This window comes from Notamacropus eugenii, chromosome 7 (assembly GCF_028372415.1).
Source record: "Notamacropus eugenii isolate mMacEug1 chromosome 7, mMacEug1.pri_v2, whole genome shotgun sequence".
Taxonomy (NCBI): Eukaryota; Metazoa; Chordata; class Mammalia; order Diprotodontia; family Macropodidae; genus Notamacropus; species Notamacropus eugenii.
In genome coordinates, this window is record NC_092878.1 from 2668284 (window position 1) to 2689207 (window position 20924).

The following is a 20924-nucleotide window of genomic DNA, read 5'->3' on the forward strand; positions in this document are numbered from 1 at the left end:
TTCTGCAACATTTTTAGTATTATTTTTGTTGTCATATTCCATATGTTATCTGTATCCTTGCTCTGCAGTATTCGTAGAATTTCCCCATGTTTCTGTAGATTCCTTATATTTCTAATTTCTTACAGCTCAGTCATATTCCATTACATTCATGTGCTCCAATTTCCTTAGCCCTTCCCTAATTGATGGGGCCCCATTTTGTGGTTAGGTGGTTTTTGGTCTTGTTTTGATCCTACTAATAGTGCTGCTATGAATATTTTTTGAATGTCTTCTTGTCATAGACTTCCTTGCAGGTTAGGGAAACGCCCTGAAGTTTGATGACCGAGTTAAAGGGTACAAAGAGTTCAGGAACCTTGGAAAATTCTAAATTGTTTTTCAGAATAGTCAGACCAGCTCAATTTTTGGTGTGTCTGTTTCCCCATAGCTTCTCCAATCTGTATCGCTGTGATGGGCATGAGGGAACCTCAGAATTGTCTAAACTGTCATTCTCTTACTATTGACAGAGCAATCTTTCATGTAGTTTTTGATAGTTTGCATTTTTTCTTTTGAGACTGTTTATGTTCTTGAACATGAACTTCTCTTGGATAATTGGCCTTAATCTTTTAAGGAATCTGGGAAGCAGGGTCATCTGATACATGAGACAGCTTGGAGATGGGATTGGAATTGAGGTGGTAGGCAGCAAGAATGCCAGACTCTATACTTAGCTCTGGGGATATTAATGCCAGTTAAGAGGAAGACCATCCTTGCCCTCAAGAAGCTTACATCCTAATGGTAGCAGACTGTACTTGAAAAGGGATTTGAAGAGGTTGTAGGGGTGGGGAATGAGAGAAGGTCCCTACCTGCCTGGTGATGGAGACAAAGTCTGGGGAATCAGAAGTGCACCTGGTCAGGGAATTCAGCATTGCTGACCTGGGCCTGTCCACAGAAGTTGCAGACTTGAGGAAAATGGAGAAGGGATAGATTTCCTGTGATGATTGTGTCAGTCTAAAGGAGATGAATAAAGGGATTACTATGTGACGGCAAAGTCCTAGTTGAGGTTAGGCATAAATTTCTAGTGGACCCAGGTTCAGAAAAAGTTCAATTTGAGCATAGAGTGTATGTAGGAGAATAGTGTGCCCAATTGTGGATGACCTTGACTGTCAGGACTAGAGAGTGAAGAGCCCTCCAGAGTTTGGAGTATATAGAACATGATAGTAGTACATTAGGGAATCTCTTCTGATTAGGGTATTTAGGATATATTGGAAAAGGGATGGACTAGAGCAGGGGTTCTTTATTATTTTGTGTCAGCTTGGTGAAGCCTAAGTACTGTTTTTAAAGGCACAAAATAAAATACAAAGGAAATCAATGATATTGAAATGTACTTGTCAAAATATTTTTTAAAAACTAGTCATGAATTTCATGATTAGGAAAAGGAAGGGAAACATAGGAGTAGCAGTTATCTTCTGTTAATACCATACCAAGGACAGCACCATAAAGGAGGTGCTGAGGAAGATAAAAAGTACAGTTAAGACACCATCCCTACCCCCAGGCTGCTTATGTTTCTAGCAGAGGGGAAAAGATTGTGACACAGGTGACCTTGATACACAGCGTTACTGGACAAATGCAGTGTGATCGGAGGTTTGAGAGGTCCACAGTAGAGGTGGCAGATGGGGGAGCATTGGAGTTGGGCTTTAAAGGTCTGAACTTAATGAGGTTGTCATTTAGGGAACTGGAAGTTTTTTGAGGGTAGAAAAGGCACGATGAAAGTGGCATTTAAGGAAGGTAAATGTTAGTGTTTGCCTTCTCCTCTAACTCCACACTACTTATTCTAGGCACGTTATTTTAGACCACCTGTTACTCTGCTAGGTCATTTGCCCCAGCTCACGGACCCTGGGCTGCTCCCTCCTCTAGCAGGATGTTCGTTTACTTGAAACTTAAGACCAGAGTTTATACATTCGCATGACTGTTGACTCCTCACAAAAGCTACCTGGAGAAGCTGCGCGCAGATTTACCCCCAAAACCTCCCAGTACTTTTTGTCAGCTACTTGTGGTCCTTTTATTCAGAATGCCCTGGAAGTGACTGACCTAGAGAGAAAGGAACTTGTTGTTTTGTATTATGAGATCTTCTCTAATGAGGATACACAGAGTTATTGACAAGTTACTGGTGCTTAGGAATATCTGCAACCTACTCTGATTGCTAGAGTTACTGTGTAGAACCCAAGGTTTCCATTTCTTTGGTATATGTGTGGGAGAAGTGTTTGTGGCATCTTGAACTGGAATTCATAATGCAGTTCCTTTTTAAAAAGTACTTTTAAAATAGCTAAATTTAAAAGGATTTTACAAAAGAAAAACAAACTGCGTTATGAGGGAAGCTGTCTTAGATACAGGACAACTAGGTGGTGCATCAGGAGTCAAGAAAATCTTAGCTGAAGTCCAGTCTCAAACACTTACTAGGTTTGTGACCCTGGGCAAGTCACATAGCCCCTATTTGTCTCGGTGCTTCATCTGTAAAATGAGGACACACTGGAGAAGAAAATGGCTAACCACTTTAGTATATTTGCCAAGAAAACCCTATGGACAAAGTACATGAGATCATGTAGTCTGACGTTACTGAACGACCACCACCACCTCAGGTGCATCTTACTTTGAGGTGCCAGATTCTTCACAAACAATAACCAAATGAAACCTCTCAGAAGGTACATTTCCTGAAAAACCAAGCCAGCTTATTTTTTGTTTACAGAAGGGTGTGGTGAGCTCTTCAGCGTTGACAAGTATGGCTCTAACATCAACGTTGTGGTTTTTTATTGTGATTTTGTTTTCCCTTTTTGGCTCTGCTTTCTTCCCTGTGTCGCCTTAGACCAGTCTTCCCATGTTTCTCTGGCATTCTTTGCAGCAGGTTGATAGTCTGTTACATTCACATTGCCATTGCCCAGCTGTCTGGACCAGACTTTGATTCTTATAAGTCACACTGCCATGAACATTTCTTTTTGTATGTGAGGATCTTTCTTGCCGTCAGTGACATTCTGGAGCTAGAAGTCCAGGGATCTAAGTTAAAGACAATTTAGGAATTCCTGTAATGCACTTTACTATAGAAACTGCAGTTTAACAAGTGGTTTGCTGGACTTGAAATGACACAGTCAGTATTATAATTCAGCTACATTGTTCACTAAATAGACTTTTCAGTTGACTTAGGAACCTATGGGGTTGAAAACTCACTTTTATGTCGATTGTCTCAGGGCAACATAGATGCTTCAGTCTGAAGAGATTTGTTACCAGGTTAGCGACAGTGTAATGAATGTTTTGGCCACAGCATCTCTTCAGGAGCATCTAACAAAATCCCAAGAGATTATATGCTCTGTTGGTGGTAGGGCTGCTCGTACCCAGTATCATGTCTCTATTAAAATTCCATTTCTGTGCAAAGTCTTCTTACTTCTGGTGCCTTCCATCTTTTGATTGAGGGCAGCTGGGTGGTCAGGAGGACCTGAGTTCAAATCTCATCTCAGACACTTGACACTCATTAGCTGTGTGACCTTGGGCAAGTCACTTAACCCCAGTTGCCTCATCCTGGGCCATCGGCAGTCACCCTGATGAATATCTGGTCACTGGATTCAGATGGCTCTGGAGAAGTGAAGCTGGTGACCTGCACAGCCTTCCCTCACTCAAAACAAAGCCAACTGCCAATCGTGTCAACATGTCTCTGATGGCATGGTCTTCGGCAACGAAGGACGGACACACATCCATCTTTTCATTATTTTCCATTTCTCCTGCATATAGCTTGTTTGTAACATGTTTGCTTTTTGTTTGGGACTCTTTTGCCTCATTTTGTATCCCTACCACTTAGCCTAGTGACTGGCATATATATAGTAGGCACTTATTAAATGCTTATTGATTGCCTGACTGACTTTGTTCTCCCTTCATAGAAAAAGTGCTTAATAAAGGTTTGTTGATGACTTGAACGCTTGGTATCCCTTCTTAGGCCCTAATAAAACTTTGCATAAAATAGGTCAGTAAATAACTGATTGAATGACATTGTAAAAATAGCCTGTTTTTATATGGATATGCATATAAATTCAGATAATTTGTTCTGATTTTATTGTACATGAGAGTCTACATTTTACACTTAAAATTTAGTTGACAGTTATTTCAATTTCCACCAGATGGCCCTCCCAGCGTGTAAGGAGCTACTAAGCAAAATTAGATTGCTGTATTTACACATCGTTTGAATTGTTGTTCAAAAATATCAGAATTCAGCCCATAAGTCATAGTAAAAGGTAATCGAATTTTAAAAATTAAAATATTTATTAAATTTATTTAGAATTCTTGAAGGAAAGCATAGTAATAGATAACATAAAGCCTTTATTACTTGTAGCCAGTAATAGTTGTGCACAAATGAGATTTGACTTATGTGTTTAAACCAAAGTTAAATGCTTTTTCAGTTACTCAGTTTCAATGCAGAATGCAACCTGCCACTTTATGCCGTGTAAACTATTTATTGCCAACTGCTGTAATGTATTGAACAGTTAGGATTGTACTAGAAATCTTTAGCAGTCGAGATCTGCAGTAAACTTGGGCTGACTTAATTCGCATTTCATTGATTGGCCTTTTTTTTTAAAAATAAAAGTCATAGCTGATGAGAGTTACCTGGTGGGTTACCTAATGGTCAGGTTTATGAATTCTACCACTGTCAAATCAGCTTGTTTTTTCAGAAAGCTGTAGCAGATGACCACGTTTTAGATATACTTTTCATGGTTTTTTTTCTGGTCATGTGACAGTTTAACAGAACCCTTGTTTTCATTTCCAAATTATCACTTTCATTTGTCTATCTGCAGTAACATTAGCCTACTGCTGCAAATAAAAAAAGCATGTGTTCATGGCATTTAAAAACCAAACCGACAGAATTACCTCATGCTCAGTATATAGACTTTGTGCCTTTGTAGGCTGCTCAGTGAATTGGCTCAGGTGGCTCTGGGTCACATTTGTGTACTGCTTTAGACTTCAGATGTGACCCAGTATCTCCAGATTGCTTAATTCTTTCCCTCAGTCTTCTCAGACAAGAGCATGTGCGAGCCATCAGTCTCACTGTTCACCTAATTGCTGGTCACATGAACGTTGTTGTTGAGTTGCTTCAGCGTCTCAGTCTTCATGACCCCATTTGGGCTTTTCTTGCTGGAAATACTGGAGTGTTTACCATTTCCTTCTCCTGCTCATTTTAGAGATGAGTAACTGAGGTTAACAGGATTAAGTGACTTGCCCAGGGTCACACAACTAAGGCTAAAGATACCTCACATTCTATCCACTGTGCCCCCTAGCTGCCCATCCCATGTATGGGTGGATTAATAATTTTTGTGAGACAAGTTAGAAGTTTTAAATTTCAAAGTGGTTTCTCCTTTCTATTCCCACTTTTATCTGTTCCATTTGTCTGCGGTAAGGAAATACAAACTAATTTTGTTATTTATCTAGTCCAGAACATAATTAGGAGATACCAATTGTCAAATTGCCAGCTCACATACCTGTTTGTTGAAGAGCACCTGTTCATATAGGATGAGGTCACTCCAATCAGGCAAACTCTATTTGGGATTAATTTTCCCTTCTCCACTTACCCTTAAAGAAATATACTTCTAGAACAAATTCAAGTCCAGGTATTTTTTTTTTCCCTCCCACACATAATAAAGTCCCTTTGGTCCCTCCTCCCTTAATGTTTTTTCAGGATTTAATTATAACTGAGAGAAACTTCCTTGAACAGTCTTCCAATGTGAGACCTTTCTCCCATTTAAGATACGTATATCTTGAACTCAAAAACTGTTTTAAATAATATATCTCAGTTTTTTATTTCCTCCTATATATGGACTATTATACAACCCTGGATAAAAATTCTTGTGGCACTCTTTTTCATTTGTGGATAACCATCACTTAAGTACACATGAAAATATACAGTATGGATGTACACACACACATTCCAGGACTTTAACCTCTCCACCAACCCTTTTCTTGATACTTGTCTTCCAGAATAGTCTCTCTTGCCCTGGAATAACTTCTTCTAATAGGATTTTTAGAATGCTATCTGAAAACTGCAAAGGAATTGGTTGCTTTATAGAACTATACAAAATCATAATAAAATAGATTTTTTTTTTGAGGGAAACACTTAAGATTTCAAGGGAAATAAAAAGGAAAAATGGGAATGAAAGGAGCACAGCAGTACCAGATCTTAAACTGTATTTTGAGGCAATAATTAGAAAAACAATTTGATACTAGTTAAAAAGCAGATAAATGGAAGGGAACAGGTCATAGGCAAGCTGTAGAACACAACCTAGTAGCCCAGTTTGTCATAAATTCAAGAATACAAACTATTAGGGGAAGGACTTACTATTCAACAAAAATTGCTAGAAAAACTGGAAAGTAATGGGGCGGAAAATAGACTTAAACCAAAATTTTATACACCATCATGCAAAAAGCAGTCTTAAAAGATGACATCCCAAAACCTTCACACAAACAAAATGGTAGAAGAGAATGGGAGGAATGAAGATCTTTCAGATCTTTGGTTGGGGTAATAAACAGTAACCAAATAAAGGATAGAATAATTTGGATTCTATAAAATTTAAACGCTTTCTCATGAATTAAACAAATGTAAATAGAGTAAAAGTTTTCAGGAGGAAGTCTTCAAATTATGTATTTCTAAGAGAATTTTGATATCCAAGATATATGGGGAATTGATAGTTTGCCTTTCTTTTTAAGGCATCAACAACCATTAGACATGCCCCAGCTCATTAATAAAAAAGGGAAAAATTAAATAATTTTAAGGTTTTATTTTTTTACCCATTAAATTGACTAATTTGGGATAGGAAAGTCAATGTTGGAGGAGCTATAAAGAGAAATGGTCCCACTAATATCGTGTTCCTAGAGCTGTGACTAAGAAAACACTTTTGAAAAATATGAGGAAAGTTCTTAAAAGGATCATACCCTTTAACCACTCCATCCCATTAGAAACTGGTTAAGTTTACTTGGGCCAACTGGTCTGGAAGAGGGACCAGGGCATGAGTATGTTGCATGTGTTTTTGTCTTGTCTTTCAATATCTGTTGATTTTTAAAAAATTTTCCTTATGGAACTAGTGAATTTCAAAGAAAAAAATGATGTTAAGAGTTATCAGGCAATGTAGACTCTGATTTAGTACAGAACAACTAATTACGTATTAAGAACTGAACATAATTAAATTTTAATCTAATTCTTAAAATGCATATATATTTCATGATGAATGCGTGAACAGTTCTAAGTAATGATTTGCAAACTCATTCCAGGAACTAAGCATTTCTGAGTATTTCTGATTGTACAGATGTTCGCTTCAGAAGTTTGATAGCATGAAAGTAAAGCCACAACTTTTTAAAATCAGTTGTTTGAAAAGGGTAGCTTTTTTTGAATAAAGTTATATTTTAGTGTATAATTTTATTGTAATAAAATATATTTTTAAATTTTTAGTTATGCTTTAATTGCAAGAAAACTAAATGATGTACATGTATATTTTACCAAACAAGTTGAAAAAAAACCCTTATATTTTCTTTCTAGGCAGCTAGAGGGCACAGTGGGATAGAGTGCCAGGCCTGGAGTCAGGAAGACCTGAGTTCCAGTATGACCTCAGAAACATTCCAGTTGTGTGACCTAACTGCTGTTAGCCTCAGTTTCCTCATCTGTAAAAGAGAGATAAATAGCGCTTACCTCCTAGGGTTATTTTGAGGAGCAAATGAAATGATAATTGTAAAACTCTTGGCACAGGGTTTTAGCACATAGTAGACATTACAGAAATGCTAACTGCTATTATTATTGCTGATAATAATGAATTTATTTTTCAAGTGAACAAGATCTCATAAAAATTATAGAAATTTAACCTGTTGAAAAACGGTAAGCAGTTCACTTAGTGAGCACTTAATTTTAAATACATTCCATTTTACCTGTGTGGCAGCTTGCAGTAAATTTCAGTTTATGAGTTTGTAGTTTGCTAGTTTTTATAGCAATGTGACATGTGATTTTGATTTAAATTTTTAAATGTTCTTTAAATTTTAATTTTTATATATTCTTGAAGAATAAATGTTTTCTTTTTTTATTCCATGTTTTATGTGTATACCAGGCAGGGTACATTTTTTCTCATACCAATCCAATTAGTAAGTATTTATTAAGCATGAGGGTGCTAGAGATACGAGTAAAAAGGCTGAAACAATTCCAACTCGTAAAGAGCTTACATTCTAACAGACAGTAAGTACATATGTAGCATAAATCTGAAGTGAATAAATACAAACATATAGAAAGTGGTTCAATACAAAATAGTTGTGCGACACTAGCAATTGGGAAGGTGAAGAAAGGCCCCATGCAGAAGATGGTGCTTGAGCTGTGTCGTAAAGGAAAGAGAGACTTTGTGGGTGTACATGGAGTTAAAGAATAAATGCTTTCAAGGCATGGGGGATGACCAGTACAAAAGCATGGGCATGGGAGATGGAATGTCAAGTGGGATAAAAGACAGCAGGCCAGTTTGACCGGATAGTAGAGTATGGGAAGGGGATAATATCTGATGATTCTGGAAAGGTAGGCCAGGGCTTTAAAAAGTAAACAGAGAAGTTCATAGTTTATCTTAGAAGCACTTAGAAAGTTCTAGAATTTGACTAGGAAAATCACATGAATAGATCTATGCTTCACTAAAATTACCTAGAATGGAGATAGACTTAAGGAACTTAGAGTAATTTAGGGGAGATTTGATGAGGGGCTGAACAGAGCTAGTTATTATATGAGTGGAGACAAGGGGTCAAATGTGAGAGAAGTCAGGATCTGGCCACTGATTGGATATGTGGGGTGAGGCAGGACGAGCAGGTTACCAACATAGGCTGAAAGTGGATGATGCCTTTCAGGGTTGGGGGGAAAGACAATTCAGTTTTGGACACATTCTGTTGTTGAGCACAGTCCCTGGCACATAGTAAGCACTTAATGAAAGTTTATTGACTGACGTGTTCAGTTTATGACAATAACAAGCATTTATATAGCACTTGAAGGTTGGTAAAGCATTTTGCAAGTAATATCATATTGGATCCTCACAACAGTCCTGGGGGATAGAAGCTATTCATCTCCTCCTATTATAGACGAGGAAACAAGCAGACACTACCCTATCCACTAATTGGTGTCTGAAGCTAGATTTGAACTTAGGTCTTCCTGACTCCAGGTCCAGTACTCTTATCAAATATGTCATTTGAAATATCCAGTAGACCATTGGTGATACAGGACTGGAATTCAGGGGAAACACTTAGGCTGGATGTATAGATATGAGAATCTGCATAGAGGTAGTAGTAGTTAAATCCCATGGAAACTAATTAATTAGCCAAAAATTAGGCCAAAATCTGCACAGGCAGCAGAGACTTGTTTCATACTTTGTTGCATCTCAGCTTCAGAGGCTGCGTTGAGTGCACAATCATCTGTAAACAGAAAATCATGTACCAACACTCCCTCCATTTTGGTCTTGGCTTGGAGGCTTTTCAGGTTGAAGAATTTACCGTCAGTATGGTGGCTGACCTTGATGCCATGTTCATCCTCATTGAAAGCATTTGACAACATGGCTGAAAACATGATGCTAAAAAGCATGGGAGCAAACACACAGCCCTGTTTCACTCCACTGGTGAGTGGGAAGGCACGAGAGCATTGTCCACTATCCAGAACCCAGACAATTGACGCACAATACTGATGAACTTCTCTGGACAACCAAATTTTGACATTTTCCATAAGCCCTCACAACTAACAGTGTCAAAGACCTTGGTCAGATCTACAAACATTGTGTACAGACCTCTGTTCTGCTCCTGGCATTTCTCCTGGAGTTGTCGGGCAGCAAACACCATATCGACTGTTCCTCAGCCCTTTCTGAAGCCACACTGGCTCTCAGGTATATGACCATCCTCTAGGTGAAGGATCAACCTATTAATTCTAGCAAGAATTTTTTCAGCAGTGGCTGAGAGAGAGATCCCCCCGTGATTGTCGCAGGACAATCTATTCCCTTTACCCTTATAGAGATGGACGATGGAGGCATCCTTGAACTCCTGGGGGATAGCCTCCTCTTGTCATGTAACCTGGAAAATTTCAGTCAGCTTTTGTAAATCTCAACTGGAATATAATCAGCACCAAGTGCTTTGCCACATGAAAGGAGCCTAAATGGCCCTCACAACCTCTTCTTCAGTTGGAAGTTCAGCTTAGGAGGGATTGACTTCCACTTGAGGTAAAAGGTAAATGGCCTCAGCATCGATTGATGATGGTCTGCTGAGAACACTATGGAAGCGTTCAGCCCATCTCTCTAAGATCATGTCCTTATCACTAATCAATATGGCTCCCTCAGCACTGAGTAGTAGTGATGCACTGTAGGTTTTTGGTCCATAAATAGCTTTCAGGGAATCATAAAAGTGCTTTGGATCGTTTCTATCAACATAAAGCTGAATTTCACATCCCTTCTTACTGAGCCAGGAATCCTGCATCTCTTTGAGGTTTACTTGTACTTTACTTTTGATGAAATTAAATTGCACATTTTTCTGGAGTGGCTACAGTGAAGGGGAGTGCCGTGAAGCTGGCATAGTTTTTGCAATCAAAACTAATCTGGTCAGCAAGCTGGTATGCGTGCTAAAAGGAGTGAATGACAGGGTCATGACAATGCAATGGCCGCTTGCAGGAAAACGCCATGCCACCATAGTCAGTGAGGTCAAAGAAAAGTTTTATGAAGTCCTAGAGTCCCTTATCATCAGTGTGCCAAAAGAGGACAAGCTTATTGTTCTGGGTGACTTTGATGCCAGAGTAGGCTTAGACAAGACTTGGCAGGGAGTCCTGGGGAGGAATGGAGTTGGAAACAGCAACAGCAGTGGTCATTTACTACTGAATACTTGTGCATTGCATGACCTCATCATCAACACTGTTTTCCATTTACCTAAATACAATAAAACTTCATGGGTGGGCCCTCACAGCAAAGACTAGCATCTAACAGACTATGTGATTGTAAGGAGAAGAGACAGACAAGATGTGAGAGTGACAAAGGCAGTGTGGTGCAGAGTGCTGGACTGATCACATACTTATCCTTTCCAAGCTAAATATTCACAGTCATCAAAAGTACCACCTTCAAGGCAAAATGACTACCAGAAAAGTTAATGTCAACAAATTAGAGCTCTTTTCTGTGCATGAGCAGTTTGTTGCTGACTTGGAGGGAAAGCTGAGCCAACACACAGTTGGCAGCAGTGGAGCAGAAAAGGAGGGGGCAGCTCTCAGAGATTTGGTGTACAGCACTGCATCTGCTCATCTGGGTCAGAACACTCGCAAACATCAAGACTGGTTTGATGAAAATGATGGGGAAATCCATAAAAAATGAGAACTCCACAGGATTTACCAGCAGGATAGTTCATCCACCTCTAAGAAGGAAGCATTTAATTCCATGGGAGCTAATGAGGTTATTAAAAGAATATGTAGAAGGAAAAGAGTAGAGGACCTGGGTGTTTAGGGAACACCCACAGTTACAGAGTGGTGTGAATAATGAAGCTAAGAAGGAGCCGTCTGGCAGGTAGGAGCAGAATCAGAAAGTGTTGGCATCCAGGAACCCACAGAGGAGAGAGTGGCCAATAGTGTCAGATGTAGTGGCTGAATCGAGGAGGATTTAGGATTGAGAAAATTTGCTTAAATTTGCTTAATAGATTGTTATTAACTTTGGAGAGAACTGTTCCAGTTTAGTAATGTGATTGCAAGCCACATTGCAAAGGAGTAGGGAGAGGAGGGGAGGTGGAGGCAGCAAGGATGGACAGTTGTTTTCAAGGTGTTTATCTGAGAAAGGGAAGGAATATACAAGGTTGGGCATCAGAGAGAAGGAGGAAGAGGATGGTTAAGGATGTAGTCTGCTGGAGATGGAGGGGCGATGTCAAGGAGACGTGAGGGTAGAGCTGGCCGTGGTCAGAAGAAGGAACATCCACTCTCAGAGACTAGAGGAAAGGAGGAGGGTGTGGAAGATGATAGCAAGGTGTTCTGATACGAAGAGAGTGGAGAAGAGTTAGTTTTAGATGGCGTCAGTTTTTTTGGTAAAGTAAGAGTCAAGGTTCTGGATAGGGCAGTGGGGGCAGTAAAGGAGGGAGGGAAGGAGAGCGAGAGGGGGGAAGGTGTGGGTGAGACTTGAGGAATTTCTGTGGGGATGTGAAATAGGAAATCAGTTGTGGAGAAATAAAAGAACTGTCCTGCTGATGTGAGGGCGCAGTCAGCATGATTGTGGGACTTCCTCCAGCTTTGTCCAGTAATTGAGGAGGTAGATCTGGGGTTGAGATTCAGCTGGAAGTAAGTGGAAAGGGATTTAGAAGCAGAAAGTAGAGGTAAAACAGCTAATTATTTGGGTTGAGATAAGAGGTGGAGGAAAGAGATGTTAGAGCAGGGATAATGGCCTCAGAAAGTACTGAGGGGTTAGAAGGAAGTCTCAGTGAGGATGAAAAATGGGGTTTAGGAGGAGTGAGACATAGGGAGAGGTGAAATGATAAGAGGTTGCGGTCAGCTAGGGGAATGTCTGAGTTTTAATTAGAGAGGAGAACAATTATGGGTATTGGTGAGATCTGTTGTGTGATCTACTCTACTTAGGACTGAGGTGGAGTGAAGGAATAGGTCATGGCATTTAAGGAGGCTGAAGAATTGAGAAGTTAGGGAACTTGAAGAAGTATCTTTGCATGTATTTAGGTCCCTTAGTATAAGGACAGGGATTGAGGGGAGGTATATGGTGAGCCATGTGCTAAAAGTCCTTGAGAATGAAGGGAGAATGACCTGGGGGTTGATTTTCTACTCCCACTATTATTTGAATTGGGCAGAAAATTTTGATTGTGTAGACTTAAAGGGAGAGTATGTCCACTCCCCTTCTAGGAGACAAGAAAAAGTACAGACAGTGCTGGAGAGGATGGCTGTGTGAAAGTTTCTGCCCTTCGCCTCTCATTGCCTAACTTCTTTTCTGCCCTGCCCAAGATATCAGACACAAAAAAGAAAGATCCCATGTGTAAGAAAATATTCTGGAAACAAAGCGCATGCCCATTAATGGGTCAAAGCCTGAACACATTATGGTATATTTATTCCCACTTACTAACGATTCAGACAATACGCCAAACACATTATGGGGATCTCATCAGATTCTCACAACAACCTGGGGAGACAGGTGCTGTTTTTATCCCCTTTTATATGTGAGGAAAGTGAAACAAACCAGAGGCTCTCTTATCTCCTGGCATCTTCTCTGACTGTTCCCTATACTCATTATTGTTATCATTGTTCAACGTTTACTGACAGTTTAACGAATGGATTCCAATAATCCATTGATTATATTGCACTTGGAAACAGAAATGAGGAGTTCAGAGAAATATGGAAGGACTTGTATGAACTGTTCAAAGTGAAGAAAATAGGACCAAGAGAACTTACTGAAAAGTAGCAGTAGCACAAGCAATGCTGATGTGGTCCTCCCCTCAGGCGGATTACAGTTGCCAGCCTTGGTCCCAGGAGCAGAGTGAAACATTGACTTAAGGTGCAGCGTGTTGAACACACCTTTGGAGATGTTTGTGTCGTCTGGTTTCACTTCCTTTTTTCTTTGTTTCAGGGGAGGAATGATTACATTGTAAGAAAACAAAAGGCTTCAGTAAAATCTTTAAAAGAATGATTTCTGATTCTTCTTCGGTTACTTAAATATCTGGTATAGCTAGTATCTAGTCCTTTCCTGGAAGAATTTTAACAAGTGGATCACACGTATGCAGATCACGATCTCCTTTAGGGTTCAGAATAACCCGCTGTAATTGTAAATGCATAAGAGCCTTCCTTTTGAGCAATATCAATATCAGAGGAAAATTTCTAGTGCCGCACATAAGTAGCATTTCTGAAAATTAGGACCTACGGATGAATGTACTATAATCAACCTTAATATCTGGTATCCGTTTTTAATTCAGACCCATTTTTTTCTTGCAGTCTAGCTTACTTTTTCCTACCTTGTAGTGTTTGTATGTGCATGAATTACAAACTGATTTTCATATTATCCTAAGCAAACCATAAATAGGAAGGTGGATCTGTCCTTGTCGAAATATATTTTAAAAGTAAATATTGATTTTGCTTTGTCTTTAGTGATAGATTAGCTATATACTTTTTCTTTCGTATGGAGTAGAGAATTGAGAATTGAATTAATTGTAGAACCAGGAAGGAAAAACTGATGTTCATGCATTTTAAATTTTAAGTTAAGATTTAGCATTGAACTTTTTTTTCCTTGATTTTTGCCTAGATGTCCCTGGTAGATTTGGGAAAGAAGCTTTTAGAAGCAGCACGAGCAGGTCAAGATGATGAAGTTCGGATTTTGATGGCAAATGGAGCTCCTTTTACTACAGATTGGGTAAATAAAAGTTTAAAATTTTAAAAATACCTTGTGAATTTTACTTTATTTTTGAATAGCAATTTATCAGTTTGATTAATTAACTTAATCACATTATGAATTTATTCATAATGGCTGGTTATGAACATGTGGCAAAAACAAGAGATAACATTCATATTACTCTGACATTAATTGACTGGTATTAATCTAAACATTAATTACTCTGGCAGTTTTAAAAGCTCTCGAGGAAAGGAGAGCCCAGCCCATTAGGACCCCATCAACCCCAAACTTGTTGGGTGACAGGATGGATTGTGAGTTCTTTTGTTGGAAAGAGCCTCCACATGAGATCACAGATCCATTTTAATATTCTTAGAGTTGAAAGTTAATCATTTTTTGGTTGGAGGAATTTTACAAGTTAACTTGTATAATTGCATTATGACTATCTGTTAGAATTTGAGCATATGGGAGTCATGAGCAGTTAGATTATGTTACTGGAATAGCCTATTTGTCTAAAGATTTTTCTTTTAAATTTCTAAGCCTTTCAACTTTTTTTTTTTTTTTTTTTTTTTTGCTGTTTTGTGAATCAGTACCATTTGTGATCTCTCATCCTTCCTGTGCTGCTTTGTACGTTGACAGTACTCTGAATTACTATTGGCTTTGTTTGCCATGTTTCTCTTACAGATTCACCTAAAATATCACCCCCAGTTTGCACCCTTTAAATTTTGCATGTGCTAGTAAGCTAATAAGTTTTTGCTATATTAAAACTTTACAGTGAACTTTATTAAATAGGTAGGGGTTTAGTGGGTAGATCATGTGGAATAGAAGTCAGGATTATTTCTGGCTCTCTCACTGACTATAAAATCACAGGTCGGACAGGTAATCTTTCTCAGCCTTCGTTTTCTTTTTCTTTGGCGTCCTACACCAGGATAAAGTTGAAATGGGTGCATGATTTAGACTAAAAGGTTATGACACCATAAGCAGATTCGGAGAGCACGGAGTAGACTACCTGTCAGATCTATGAAGAAGGGGAGAATTTATGACAAACAAGAGATGGAGAGCATTAAGAAACGTGTAATTTTGATTACATTAAATTAAAAAGTTTTTGCACAGACAAAGCCAGTGCCACCAAGATTAGAAGGAAAGCAGAAAGCTGGGAAACAATTTTTATAGCCAGTGATTCTGATAAAGGACTCATTTCTCAAATATATAAAGAACTAAGTGAAATTTATAAGAGTCCAAGTCATTCTTCAGTTAACGAATGGTCAAAGCATATGAACAGGTAGTTTTCAGATGAAGAAATTATATTGGTCATATAAAAAAATACTCTAAATCACTATTGATTAGAGAAATGCAAATTAAAACAACTCTGAGGTACTGCCTCATGCCTGTCAGATTAGCTAATGTGACAGAAAAGGAAAATGATAAATATTTGAGAAGATATGGGAAGATTGGGACACTAATCTTTGTTGGTGGAGTGGTGAACTGATCCAAGTATTCTGGAGAGCAGTTTGGAACTGTGCCCAGAGGATATCAAACTGTGCATACTCTTTGATCTAGCAATACCACCCAAAGAGATCATGAGAAAGGGAAAAGGACCTATATTTATAAAAATATTTATGGCAGCTCTTTTTGTGTTGACAAATAATTTGAAATTGAGGGAATGCCCATTTATTGGGGAAAGGCTAAACAAGTTGTGATCCATAAATGTAATGGAATACTTATGAGCAGGCAGATTCAGAAAAACCTGGAGAGATTTACATGAATGATGCTGAGTAACGTGAGCCGACCCAGGAGAACATTGTGCATCGTAACAGCAACGTTGCACGATGACCAACTGTGATAGACTTAGCTCTTGTTAGCTTGACGATGATCCAAGACAATTCCCAAAGACTTGTGATGGACAATCCTGTCCCCCGCCAGAGAAAGAACCCTGGAGTCTGAATGCAGATTGAAGCTTTTTTTGTTTTTTCTTTCTTGTGGCTTTTCTTTTTTGTTCTGATTCTTCTTTCACAACATGACTAATGTGGAAATATGTTTAACATGGTTCTACATGTATAGCTGTATCAGATTGCCTGCTGTCTTGGGGAGGGGGGAAGGAAGGGAGGGAAAAGAGAAAAATTTGGATAAAATGAACGTTGAAAACTATCTTGACATGGAATTGGGAAAAATACTTTTAAGTGGGAAAAAATGAGATATTGGTTATTGAATTTTCTTTTTACAGGATAGGAATATTTTAAAGATAAATAGGATATCTACCAAAGTGTTTTGAGTTCCTGTTAAGAAAGTTATAATTTAATACAGAGTAGGTGTATAATGACACTAGAAAATCAGAGTTTCAGTATTACATTTGTTTTGAATTTTAGTTGGGTACCTCTCCGCTTCATCTGGCAGCACAGTATGGGCACTATTCCACCACAGAAGTGTTACTCCGAGCTGGTGTGAGCCGCGATGCCAGGACTAAAGTGGACCGAACTCCGTTACACATGGCAGCCTCTGAAGGCCACGCCAGCATAGTAGAGGTTTTGCTTAAGGTTTGTTTGTTATTTCCAGACTTTGAAAGTAAACCTAAACCTGTAATACTCACAGCTTGTGGAAAGAAAAGCTCTCTCTTAGAACTGAACTTTTCTCTGCTACATTCTTAGGTTCTGAAAAGTACTGTTTTCTTATTAAAAAAAAATCAGCAAAAACTTATTTTTTAAAAATCACTTTAGTTTACCCCAGTTCATCTCTTTCCCCTCCCAAAGAGTCATCCCATGTAAGAGATGATATTTTTTAAAGACAGGAACAGGAAAACAGCATACCTAATGAATCCTTCAAAAAAATCTGAACATACGTGTGGCCTTTGTGGCCCTCCCACCTTCGCAGAGTGCGGAGTTGGAAGTGTCTTCTCATCTTTCATGCCGTGAATGGTCTTTATAGTTTTTGTGTGTGCGTGGTTTTCTTTCAGGTTATGTCGTGGTAGTCCCTGTATGTGCTGTATCACTTCATGCAAGTCCGTATTGGTCACGTTCCCCATTCCTGACAGCACAGGAGTGTTCTGTCACACTCATGCGCCACAGTTTTGTGATTTTGATTTTGATTTTTTTGATTCCAATTCTTTGCTGTCACAAAAAGTGCTTCTATAAATATTTTGGAGTATATAGGAGCTTTCTTCTTATGAATAGCCTCCCTGGGGTATAGGCCCAGTAATGAAGTTTCTGGGTCAAAGTGGTTTTGTTCACTTTGTTGGCATAATTTCAGAATACTTTCCAAAATGATGATTGATTCTCAGTCCTACTAGCAGTATACCAGTTTGCTTTCCTTCCCGCAGCCCTTCCAGTATTGACAATTCCCATCTTGACTTGTCGTCATGGCCAATTTGCAGGGTGTGTGGTAAAACCTCAAGGTCATTTTGATTTCCAGTTCTTTTATTGTTAGTGATTTGGAGTCTTTTTTATGTGCTTTTAATCGTTTACAGTACTTCTTTTGAGAACTGGTTGTTTGTATCTTTTGACTACTTATCTATTGGAGAATGACTTCTGGTCTTAAATATGAGTACATGCATATGTTTAACATCCTTTTAAGACTGATAATTGAAAAAATAGCCGTAAGCAGGAGTGAGTTTTTTTAATTTAAGAAATAAAATAATTTTCAAAGGAATTTTTCTGAGTGTCTGAGAGCTCCTCAGAGAGATTGAGAAAACTGAGAAAGAGAACTTTTGGAACAGAGTTCAGAGAACTCTGAGAAAGTGTGAAATCAGGAGTGGTAAATTCAAAAATGATACTCTTTTGTCTTTGATCTTGTCTTCTGAATGACTTATCTGTGAAAACATAAGTCCTAGACCTATTAAGAATATTAAAAGAAATTTGTAGGAATACTTGCAGGATTTTACTGCCTCCTGCAGTTCTCCCTTTCCTAAATTTTTATGCCCCTACTAACGGATAACAGGAAAACAAAAGCAACAAAATTCAACAGAATAATTCAGGCTTTTTTAGGTATCAGAAGGAAAGCAATTAGAAAAGTCATTCTACCACAAGAATGACTGAGTGGTAAGACATCTGGATGATCTGGGTAATGATAAATGAAAGCTGGTTAAATTCATGCTCGCAGATGTGTATAGCAGTTATGATTTCATCTTTTATATGAACTGTATTTTACACTTTAATCTCTGGATTTGGAATATTTTGTAGCATGGCGCTGATGTCAATGCGAAAGACATGCTGAAGATGACCGCGCTGCACTGGGCTACAGAACATAACCATCAAGAGGTGGTAGAGCTGTTAATCAAATATGGTGCTGATGTCCACACACAAAGCAAATTTTGTAAAACTGCTTTGGATATTTCAATAGACAATGGAAATGAAGATTTGGCAGAAATATTACAGGTAACTTTTTTACCTTTAATCCTAAAACTTACGGAAGAATACTTGCTTTTATCCTAATGTGAATTGTTAGATTGTTACCTTTGAGATGTTTTGAATGAGGCTTTTTCCTTTCGTTTCCTTCTTATTCCCAAATTAATTCATCCTATTCATTTCTTCATATTTCAGGGAGTCTCTTATCTTTCGATATCTAAAGAAGGACTGATCATTAATTTATGTGATATGAAATTGTTCCTGAACCTTTTTAGGGCTTCCATTCCCTTGGCTTTTTCTTTTAATTCCTTTTACAATTTGGATGCGGTATTTTATACCAATTTGGGATTTTTATAAGAGTGAGTTGTGTTTACTTCAAACAAAAATAAGTAGCTCCATCGGTCACAATAATATCTATCCAATGAACTGAGCATTCTTTAGCTTCTGGGTCCTCTTGGCCTTTATATCCCTTTCTGATTCTGTCACATTCAGAAAGCTTTTGAGGGCCTTTGCCTTTCTAGGGAGAAGCGGCCACTGTAGCTCCAGATTGCTTTTCGTCATGAAGATCTTCTCTGGGCATTGCCTTGACCTCTCTGCTCTCTTATCCTTACTCAGTTTGACTTTTTTTGTTTTTTAATGCTGGCTAGTGTCTCTGTCGTTTTTCTGCTGATCCCTAATTTACAGCAGGAGGGCCTGCACAGGGTAGTCATGAATTTCTTAACGGCTCCAAATCTCTGCTCTGTTTTGGTGACCGTGTCAGACGTTGCTCTTAATCGCTCTCTCTTCTGTCATTATTTTTTGCTTTGCCTAACAGAACAGACTGAAGTTGAAATTCAGACATGCACTCAGTATGGTAAATTTGTTAACGACAGTCCCTTTAAGGAAAGTTTTTGAGTCATATTGAAGGCCTGTGCTATTCTGACAGTTGTCTAAAAAGCTGCTGTGGTTTGTTCTCTAGATTGCAATGCAGAACCAAATAAATACCAACCCAGAGAGCCCTGACACTGTGACGATCCATGCGGCAACACCACAGTTTATCATTGGACCTGGAGGGGTGGTGAACCTAACAGGTCTGGTATCCTCAGAAAATTCATCCAAGGCAACAGGTATTGAGATGCATGTAGGGTAGCTGTTGGGATTTTGTGCTTTAGTAGGTATTCACCACTTTAAGGAAGTGCTGTTGGACAATAAGGGTAAGATCATAGTAGCCGCATTTTTCTTTTTTGGTATATTTGGTATACGACAATATTTGGGCAGATAAAAGAAATATAAAGATGACATTGGACAGAGCACTAAGATTTTAGTTTTTAATCCCAGTTTGATCCAAAAGGAGGGAATAGTGCAAAGCTATAAGCTTGATTAAAGTTTTTTAAGAACTAATGTACCTTCTTCTTTTCCCCCTTTACTAGATGAAACGGGAGTATCCGCCGTTCAGTTTGGAAACTCATCAACATCAGTATTAGCTACATTAGCTGCTTTAGCTGAAGCTTCTGCTCCGTTGTCCAATTCTTCAGAAACCCCAGGTTAGAGAAACAAGTTTTATGGTTTTAAGTAAAGCAGATGTGATTTGTGGCAATTGTAACTCTGCAGAGCTGTAGCACTTCAAGAGACCAGAAAGGACTGCACCAAAACCACGAAAGATGAAAGGGTGATTGTCCAATAATTTTGAGGGTTTTGTTCTTGTAAGTGGGGAGTGTAGAGTTTAGACGTATGATACCATCAGTGTAAGAACTCCCAGTGAGGAAACACCTGCTCCCAGTGCAGGTCAGTGACTGTTCTGCAGCTCAGAGTTCCCTGAACACTTGAGAAGTTAATTGTCTTGTCCAGGATCATATATTCACTTTGAACTCGCATCTGCTTGACCTTGAGGCCAGTTCTTTATCTATTACATTGGACTGCTTTCTTTCCTGTTCCCAAGGACAGTAACTTATTCTACTATTCATAATAACTGCTGGAGTTGGGATACTCCACTGAAGTTCTGCTCTAATGCCTCATCATGGTGTGGTTATCAGCACTTCTTGGGAGCAGAAATACTGTACATTCTGTCTGTCTGTCTGTCTGCTGGAGAGCAGCATGAGCTACATCTGGGAGGCTCATCACCAGAAGGCTGGCCAGCGGCTGGTGAACAGCACATGCAGACTGTCTGCTGCTAGGGTGCTGGGGCACGTTACTTAGGTGCCAGTGAAATAAAGTGTCCCTGACCTTTGGAGTAGCCATGGTAGTTTATTTTATGTTTCACCTACTGAATACTTTT

At 38.8% G+C, this 20924-nt stretch overlaps 1 protein-coding gene across 13 annotated transcripts in view; it reads left to right on the forward strand.

Moving 5' to 3' along the window:
* The window catches only part of GABPB1 (GA binding protein transcription factor subunit beta 1), an 80962-nt gene that overhangs the window by 32525 nt on the left and 27513 nt on the right, over positions 1–20924 (forward strand). For 9 of the 13 annotated variants that reach the window (XM_072622803.1, XM_072622797.1, XM_072622805.1 and 6 more), the window contains 5 exons: positions 14250–14357; positions 16700–16867; positions 18506–18700; positions 19629–19776; positions 20080–20193. In XM_072622803.1, coding sequence (XP_072478904.1) covers positions 14250–14357; positions 16700–16867; positions 18506–18700; positions 19629–19776; positions 20080–20193 — 733 coding nt within the window. Of the gene's footprint in view, positions 1–4133; positions 4248–14249; positions 14358–16699; positions 16868–18505; positions 18701–19628; positions 19777–20079; positions 20194–20924 lie in introns of all 13 variants that reach the window. The other 4 variants (XM_072622809.1, XM_072622808.1, XM_072622810.1 and 1 more) reach the window with 2 other exon arrangements.